Source organism: Castor canadensis, chromosome 15 (genome assembly GCF_047511655.1).
Source record: "Castor canadensis chromosome 15, mCasCan1.hap1v2, whole genome shotgun sequence".
NCBI lineage: Eukaryota > Metazoa > Chordata > Mammalia > Rodentia > Castoridae > Castor > Castor canadensis.
Genome location: NC_133400.1, coordinates 100,330,942 through 100,340,727, shown reverse-complemented (window position 1 = coordinate 100,340,727; position 9,786 = coordinate 100,330,942). Strand labels below are relative to the sequence as shown.

Here is a 9,786-nt window from a genome sequence, read left to right as displayed (position 1 = left end):
ATGAGCATTTGCCAAGGGCTTTAACTTGGCCTCTTCATATTTCTGCTTTTAAAATTGCACATTGTGTTTCCTTTTTTAAAAATTTCCTTTGGAATTATCTCTTGTTTTAGCTCTTTAATAATCTTTTACTACATTTCTTACTCTTTTATTAGTTTCTTTTCAATGGGAAAAGAATTGCAGATGCTCCTCAACTTACGATGAAGTTGTGTCCTGATAAACTCATTAGATGTTGAAAATATCACAGGTGGAAAATGCATCCAATACATGTAACCTACCAAACGTCAAAGTCCTTAGATGTGCTCAGAACACTCACATTAGTCTACAGTTAGGACAAATGCAAAAGCCTATTTTATAACAAAGTATTGAATGTCTCAGGTAATTTACTGAAGAATATAGTAAAAGTGAAAACACAATGGTTGTAGGGGTACACTTTCACACCACTGTAAAGTCAAAAAATTCTAAGTCAGAAACTATTCTAAAACAAGTGAAGTTGAATCCCGTTTCTCCCTAGTTAGCACCACACAGGCTCTTCTTTCCTCTGCTTGAGATCCGCTTCCTGGCAGGCAGCATATCAAGTCTCTCTGCATTGTCAATCGCAGGTGATTATACAGTCAGCCTTTCTTATCAATGCGTGCCCATCCTGGAGGATCAACAGATTAACAGGACTCATGCTGAAGACAGGACATATAATAGGTCCTTAAGAAACTGCTTTTGCTTAAAAGCACTGACTCCTCACTTGGACCTGCAAATGTCCAAAAGGGTAGTTAAAGGCATCCCTGCCTCCATTTTGTGTCTGTCTTTGTTCTGAGCCATTCTCTCTGCAGTCACCTTGGAATCCAAGAAAGAAAGGACTGATCAGTATCATCTTTTAGACAAGAGTTGAAACTTCCCTCTAGACAACAATGACTTTGTTATCATGACCAGATTGCTCCCTCAAGTGATGACAATGACAACAACTTATCTGGAACCATTCAATAGTGATCAGGCCACAATTTACCTGGGACATACCTCTCTCCTCCTGCCCAAATTCTTCCTCTATTTAAACCTAAAGTTCATCTCTATACCTGAAAGATGGGCTGAAGTGCTTACTTTGTCTCTTCCCTCAGCAGGCCCACACGTGTAACAACCTTTTTTCTGTTGTTGACCACTGCTCCTCTCTTTATTTGGTGTATTGGAGCAAGTGGCAGACCTAATATGCAGAACCCTTGGAGTCACGCCCCTAGCCTAGAACTCCTGGTTATGCCAGGTAGTCACATGCCAGGTGGAGGATGAGGAATTTGATTAGAATGTTAGGGTGGGCTGTTCTCTCTTCACTGAAACCTGCTCCTGGGGTGGAAGCTGAAGTCAAAGCCTCCCTGGGAAGAAGGGCGAGCCCAGCCTTCCTGAAGTCCAGGCAGGAAGCCATCTGTCAGTGGTCACACTCACTGTGTCTGTCTTAGTGCCACCTAATGTGCTGGACAGGGCCTCTCAGACCATCGGCGGTCACCCTCTTGCTGTGACAGCAGCAGAGAAGGCCGCCTTGGACTCTGGTCAACAGGCCGTGGACTCTGGGATGGGGAAGTCTTATTTACTTCCATATCCAAGCTCTCCCCAAATGGCATAGGATCTGCAGTGACAAGCACACTATCACGCACAGCCTTGGCATTGTCAACAAAAGCCTGGAGGCAAAGGCGCCAGCACCAGCACCCTGCGAACGCAGAAGCAGCTCAGCTCAGCGCGCCGCAGGTCCCAGAGCGCGCCCCCCAATCTCGCGAGACCACCGCCGGGCGCCATCCGCTCCTCCACCTCTCGCGAGAGTTGGCTGGACTTCCGGTTCGCCCGGCGTTTCTGCGGGCAACGGCGATGGCGGCCGCGGCGGCCGAGCGGCTCTTCTCTTTGGAGCTGCTCGTGGACTGGGTGCGCCTGGAGGCCGGGCCGCCGCCGTCGCCGCGAGCCCCGAACCCCGGCCTGGCCTTCCGCTTGCTGGACTTCCCTCCATTGCTGGTCCGGCCCCCGGCTGCGCCCGCCCCGGCGTCCCTGCACGGCGCCATCAGCTTCGGGCGCGGCAAGGCCTGCCTGTTCCGCCTGCGCCCCGCCGCCCTGCGCCGCCCGCTGCTGCGCGCCGCCCTGCTGCAGCTGCCGCCCGCGCCGCGGCTGCTGGGGACCTGCGACATCCCGCTGGCCGCCGTCGCCCAGGGCCGGCGGGACACGTTCGCTCTGCGCGACCCGGCGGGCCAGCGCGTTGGGGTCGTGGCGCTGTTCCACCGCCTGACCGACCTTGGGGACCGCCCGGCCGCCACGCTGGGCCCCGCGCGGGGGGACCCCGGTTCCCGCGCCCTGGATGCCCTGGAGCCCCGCCCCCGCGATGCGGGGACGCCCGCAGCCGTACAGAGGGATCCGGAAGAAGCACTTTCCCGCAGTAAGGCCCACTCCCAGGACGCGAGTTCTTCCCAGGACCCCAGAACCGACCCTGATGCCGCGGGTTCGGCATCCAGCAGGGACAGGAGTGTCAGCCCCCTCCATCCTGAGGTTGCAGAGTGGGACTTTGCAGCCAACACGTTCTGCCCTCCTCCTCTGTATTACACTAACTGGACCCAAGAAAAGACGCCGCCTCCTGCACGGGTTGAAATCACCATTGAACCTCATAGAAATGTTCCTGAGGAACTGGATGGTGTTATTCCCGAAACAAAACTTGTAAATCCTCCAACACATCCGAGTCTTCCAAAGCATGAAAATTCTGCAACACAGGAGAGACCTCCAAAGCTTGCAAATCCTCCACATATTCAGGATGTAGGAGCAGTTAATCAGACCCCGGGCCACCCTCAAACTGAACAAAACATGATCAACACAATAAGGCAGCTGCCTTTGTTAAATGCTTTGTTAATTGAGTTGTCCTTGTTATACAACCAACCTGTGGCAAGCCCTACTCATGTACACCCTCACTTAGCCTGGTTGTACAGAACTGAGGATAAGGCACAAGAATCTTCCACCAAATCCACGTGTCAGTCTGGCTCTAAGAGGGATGAGCGTTCTGTGGGAGAACATGAAAAAACAGTGAGTTCTCAGTATGCAAAGAGCCAAGTTGAAAACCTTAAGAAAGGTGAATACTTTGAAAAGAACAATGGTGGTCCCCCCAAAAAAGTTGCAAAGGGGAGGCTACTTTATGGCTTAACAAATACACTAAGACTACGTTTAAAGCAAACAAATCCTGATATGTTGATAGTACATGAAAAGAGAGAACAGTACAGAAAAATGAAAGCACACATGTTGGGGACAAAATTCAGGATTTCATCATGCAAAGGCAAAGTGTTAAGCTTTGCAGAACCCGTTCAGAAGTCTTATAAATTGCCTGCAGGTAAGCATTTAGATTCAGATGGGTTGTTTGCTGAAAATAGTGGTACCTCATGGCCAGTTAGTGGAATTTCTGGTGAGCCCAGTACAACTAAAACAAAAATGAAATGTGCAACTGAAAAAGAGACAAGTGATGGTGGTGAAAATAGAACCAGCAGTGCTTCATTGGAAACAGTTGTGAGTCCTGCAAGTTCCATTATTCCAGAGAGAATTATTCACACAAATATTTTGAGAGGAAAGTTGGAAGTCCAAAACCCATGTGTTTTCCAACAGGATGCTGTTGTTGACAGAATTGTAAATAAAGAAGTAGATGACAGGCAAGTCAAAACCACAGATAATGACATTCTTAGTGGTGATACAAGTGAAAGTATACCGAGTAAGAATAGTTATGAAAGCATCTCAGAACTAAAGTATTCAGATGACTTCACCAGCTCTTGCTATTCTGAAGACTTCTGTGCACCCAAGGACACTATCAGGTGTTTGCAATCTCATGCCAGTAGTGCAGGGGCAGAAAGGCGGAAACACAGCCCATGTACAAGTACAAGTAAGTCCAGTGAAGCCATATTGTCCCTCAGGAAAAGTAGCAGTGAGAAGAGTTCTGTTCTTAGCCCACCTTTTTCAGCTGGATCACCAGTACTCTCACGTAAAATATCTCATATTTCAAAGACTCTGGATGAAAGTCTAGAGGAAATGTCTGGCATCTCTGCCAGTGATCGCTCTTCACATTGGAGGGAGGAAAAAGTAGACCAAACTAACAGGCATAATTCAAAGGTTGTGAAGAGAGGTCAGGACGTCTCCATTAAAACAGGAACTGGTTGCAAGTCTGTAGAGAGAAGCCAGTCACCTCAGACATCGCAGGTGAGTTCTTACCTGCCATCTAATTTGTCAGAACTGGAGCTCAAAGTCCTGGATAGCAGCCCATCAGATCACTCTGAAGGAGACGATAATATTGGTTCACTGAATATTTCTAAGCAGTGCAAACACATCTGTGAATTAGTAATAAATAAACTTCCAGGATACACCGTGTGAAAAACGTGCTTTAAAAAACATTTTTGCCACCTGTATGTGCTATTAGTGAAAAAAAACCTTTACATTATTTTAATTTGTAAGTTATGCTAATAGTTCTTTTTTAAGAAATGTAAATAAGTTCGTCATTCCTTTGGTGTTCTGATCATATTATATTGACCATGAAACTGCCTTATAACTTAGGTAAGATTTCTTTTAAAGTTAAGAATAAAAGTATATCTTTCTAAACTGTTTCTCTTAAAGTGTCTAACCTGAAGTATGGAGTATTCTAAAACTCGCTTCATGGGCACCATTGAAAAAAGGCTGGTGAATAACGATAGCCTCAAATTTTAATGGGAATAAATCATTTAACATGCAGAGGTCTTACTGTGTGAAATGCAGAAACGTACATAAACATTTAAGATATAGGCCCTGCTGTTAAAAGAGCTTACAGTTTTATGTAGGGGTCATGTTTTGACAGGTACACATCACATCCTGCATGTCCTGGCTCCCCACAGGTGGTGTCCCTTTTACTTTCTTTCAGAGTGTTCTGTACCATTATTTTGTTAGCCACAATTTGTATGATTTCTTGATTGATGTTTATCTTCCACTGGGCTTAAGTTCTGTGATGGGAGGGACCCTGTCTGTTTTACACGTCAATATTGTCTTAGTGTCTAGCTCAGCCCCTGGCATGTGGTTTGGGTGTAATAAAAAACATTTAACAAACTGACAAATTGAAGGCCTACCATTTAAAGCACTTAACAGAAGGGCACAGGATTGAGCAGAAGTTGTAAAGAGAAACCTGGAATTTCTTGTTTTTGTGGGGGGAGGGGGTTTGGCAGCCCTAGGCGGGCACGGTACCATTCAAGCTACGCCCCCAGCCCCCAAACCTGGAAATTTTTATCGAGACATGCTTGACTAATGCTTTTGTTTTGCTGAGTGTAAACTGCCTTCAGGTGTTCTCAAGTATTTGCACAGGGGAGCTAAAAAAGGTGTCTTCCCACACAGTTTCTTGATTAGGAATTCATCTTAGGTTTTAATGTAGAAAAGCTTGTTTTTATAAGCCCTAGTGATTATTTCTTTATAATTTAGTCCACTGATTTTAGACTTTACTCAGTATTTATATATTTGCATATATTTTTATCTAGCTGTGTTAACTTTAATTTTTATGCTTTTTAACATAGCTAATTTTTTGGACATGTGGAGTGAGATCCTAATTTTCCTTTCTTTAGAGGTGATGAGTGATATAGGTATTGTCTTCTGAATGATCATCATTTTATTTATTTTTCAATTTTATTTTATTTATTTTTTATTCATTTATGCATACAATGTTTAGGTCATTTCTCCCCCCTTTCCCCCATCCCCTCCCTCTCCCCCTCTACCCCCTCGCTACCAGGCAGAAACTGTTTTGCCCTTATCTCTAATTTTGTTGAAGAGAGTATAAGCAATAATAGGAAGGACCAAGGGTTTTTGCTAGTTGAGATAAGGATAGTTGTACAGGGAGTTGACTCTCATTGCTTTCCTGTGCATGTGTGTTACCTTCTAAATTAATTCTCCTCGAACTAACCTTTTCTCTAGTTCCTGGTCCCCTTCTCCTATTGGCCTCTGTCGCTTTAAAGTATCTGCAGTAGTTTCTCTGCACTGAGGGCAACAAATGCTATCTAGTTTTTTAGATGTCTTATCTATCCTCATACCTCCCTTGTGTGCTCTCGCATTATCATGTGATGAATGATAATCATTTTAGACAGATGCTGTGGAGAAAAGGGTGTTCTGCTTGGAGTTGATAGGAATGAGAGAGTGATGGTGAATGACCGTGGCATTGATGGGCGAGCCAGCGGATCATCTTGAGTAGAATAACATGTTTGTGTTACAGAGTGACAGAAGAGAAATTTGTGGAGTAAGGACAGTCCCAGATGTAGTCTTGAGTGCCAGTCACTATATTATAGTAGGTTACAAATAACACCAGTAAGTAGTTATGGCATTTTGTGTATTTTAAATTACTGGAATTAATTTTAGAGGTACAAATTAAGGCCATTAAACATTTGGAAGTATAAAAGGATTTTTTATAGCTAAAGACTGATTTTCATTTTTCTTTAAATGCATGTAGTGTATTATCTTAAAAATCAAAGACATTTAATGCTGTACTGTAGGTACATACTCAAATGACATCAATTGTGCAAATTTATTGTTCTTAGTGGTGCTGGGAATTTGAACACAGGACCTCACAATTGCTAAGCAGGTGCTCTACCATTTGTGCCATACTCTCAGCTTGTTTTGCTTTAGTTAGTTTTGGGGTAGGGTCTTATGATTTTGCCTGGGCCAGCCTGGACCACGATTCTCATATTTATGCTGGGTTGACCGAGCTGGGATGACAGGTGGGTACTACCATGCCCAGTTTTATTGGTTGGGGTGGGGATCTTAATAATTTTTTGACAGTGTTGACCTCAAACTGAACCATGATCTTCCCTATCTCTGACTTCTGAGTAGCTGGGATTACAGACATAAGCCACTGTGCCCAGCTGAGCAAATTGTTTAATAGCAATTTTTCGTTTACTGTGGAAGAGACAATAAAAATATAAGCAATATCAACTTATATTATCAACTGCTTTATTATTTAACAGTATCATGATGAGAATAGGTCTAAGGCACCACAAAGACAAAGAGCTAATGAACTTGACAGAACTGGGTACTGAATAGGCTTCCTTTGTGTTATTCCATGATTACTTATGTCTAGAATTGTGGAATTGGTTTTTGTGGCTTACTTCTAGTGGAAATACCTATTTTCACATGTTGCATATTGCCTACTTACATTGTCTGCAAGTTCTATTTCGTTTTAATTGTATAATTTATAAACTTAGTTTTTAAAGAATTTCATCGCTTGTGAAGCCTAATTTGACCTTAAGATTATTAAAAGATGAAATGATATTTCAAAGTCACAAGGGAGACCTGTCATTTCATGGTAAAACCAAACTATCGCATTCCAGCTTTTCAAATAGCCTGGGCAAAGGTGAATGGGGCTGCTTGTTTATTTACAGTCACTGCAGTGCTGAGGATGAAACTCGGGACCTTGGGCACGGTAAGCAAGCACTCCACTCTTGAGTTACACCCCAGCCCTTGGGACAGGGTCTGACAAACAGCACAGAACCTCACAGTTCGTGTTAGGACCTAACGCTGTGCTTGGGAGCAGCTGTCAGTAATGAGCCCTTTAAACTGTTGCTGTAAGCTTCATTCACACAGGACTGCACAGATGCAGACAGTATATTATTATTTCCCTCTAGTCAAATGCATCTGATTGACAATAACTTCAGATACAAAGAACGATTACATTGAACTTCTGTCCTATACTTGTGGCTTTCTGTCAAGAGTTCTCCTTCACAGCTCTTTATAGACTTAAGAACCAGACTTTTGTTTGTAGCAGACATATAGGTCAAGACCTTAAGTTTAAGTGTTAACTTTACAATCACCACATTGTTAGTGGCAAGGTAAAGAAATTTCACAACAAAGAAATCGGCACAAACATAATCAACAATATTTACATTTGTTGAATTAAATGGTCCTTGGGCATACAGAGGTAGTCATTCTTCAGGTGGTTTGTAATTTAATTTGGGTTAAAATATATCGAGAGTTGTGCAGAATGGCAATGGGTGAGCCAAGATTTGCTGGATCTTTCTTGTTTTTAACCTAACACAACTCAAGGAACACTTCCTTTGCAAGGAAATATTCTCTAATTTTTCTCCAGAGATGCGTGGTGCGAACAAAATACATCAGGATGAGCATCGTTAGGTTGAAGCATCAAGCGTCAGTGGTAGAAGTATTTTTCCAAACAGCCCTTATGTCTGTTATCTGCTCATTGTAAAACAGAAAATTCACGTAGGACTTTTTGCTTCAAAACTGTGCACTAAGAAAAGGTGTAGTCCTTCCCCAAATATCTCTGAAATAACAGAAGATGTGTAAAATTAAGAAGGAACCCAGAGAAGCCCTGGAAAACTGGGAAATACTGGTGGTGGTATGGATAAAACAGGTTGAGAACTTCTGGAAGATAAGCAGAGATGTACTAAGATGGAAAATTGGTTAGAGAGCCACCTGCAGCACAGCACGGGGTGGCACTGAAGAAGTGAGAGGCATGCTTTCTGGCAACCACAGGTGAGCGTGAGGCCCAGTCAGCAGGACTTGGGAGCAGGAGCAAGTCACTGGACAACTGGAGCTGAAACAGAACCTTGGGTACAACAGAGAAAAGAAGCTGGGGCTGGAAAAGCCATCTGCTCAAAAGGTGTTGGGACCAAGGGAAAATCTGTGTGTGTGTGTTTGATGGGTGTTTTGGGGGGGCTTTTCACACTAAAACATCAAAAGTGCATCTAGGTTTTATTGGGAGACCACAAGCCTGTTGGCAAATTAAAGTGGTGTAGCCTGGTCTCTGGGGACAGGAAAATGGAGGCTGCATCCTATATATAACATACAAAACAGTGAATCTGAGTGTGTTGGGATGAGTTCAGTGGTGCTAGAGAGAGTGTACCGTGGTATCTATTCCTTCCCTAGGGAGGTGCATTTTCAATCAAAACTTCAATTAGGGAATCAACCCTTCCTTCCAAAAAGTTTAAATAGCTCTCTAATGGCGAGACAAGGCACAGTGGAGGCAGAAGAGGCAGCACGGAGATTTCTTACTGGGGAAGAGGGATGCATATGTCACCAAGCAAAGCCACCAAAGTGGGGCTGGCAGGAGCCTTTGCCAACACTTAGCCTGGTCATCAACTGAGTGTGGTGTTGGGGAAGCAGGGACACGAAATCCCTTCCATTCAGTAAGAAAGGGTACTCTGCGCCAGTACATAGTAAGGACAAAGTTTTCCAAAACCAAGAGCCCACCTTCCGGAAAGCAAGAAATAGTTTCCTCCCACCCACGTCAGGACCCTCCCCATCCCCGCATACCCAGATTGCTTTAAAACTGCCTAAATGGTTTTGTTGTGCTCTATTCATTTCTGTCTGCATATCTCATGCCTTTCTTTATTAAGAAAACAAAATCGTTTGTTCCTTATTGCCTTGGGGACACAGAGGAGGTGGTGGGGACATAGCTGTCCTAACACTTCATGATAGGACTTCCTCCTGGAAGCCCTGCCTTCCTCCCAGAAGCTCATAGGACAAAGGAGGTGACAGCTCCCTTTCAAATCAGATCCTGAGTAAGAGGATCCTGGACAGCAAGGGTCCTGGAGAAGGTTTGGGTCTTAAAGGAAAGAAACTTGTCCAGGAATGGGGCTTGGAGGTGGGGTGTGTAGACAAGCTCCTGAGTGACAGCAAGACAAGATAACAGCCAGAGATTAACTCAAGAAGAAAGAACACGGAATCGAACAGGAGTCAGTGAGTTGGTCACTGAAAGACTGGAAATTGTCTTGTGGCTAGATTATTTGGAATATTGTGTGTTTTGTTCATTTTCTTCTTGTGTTCCTCTTGGTTTTAATA

At 44.1% G+C, this 9,786-nt stretch overlaps 1 protein-coding gene across 1 annotated transcript; it reads left to right on the top strand.

Annotated features, from left to right (window-relative positions):
• Positions 1-1,824: 1,824 nt before the first annotated feature.
• Positions 1,825-9,475, top strand: Map10 (microtubule associated protein 10). Its single transcript, XM_074056864.1, has one exon. The coding sequence runs from the start codon at positions 1,843-1,845 to the stop codon at positions 4,357-4,359; it is 2,517 nt and encodes an 838-aa protein (XP_073912965.1). The 5' UTR covers positions 1,825-1,842; the 3' UTR covers positions 4,360-9,475.
• The last annotated feature ends 311 nt before the right edge of the window (positions 9,476-9,786 follow it).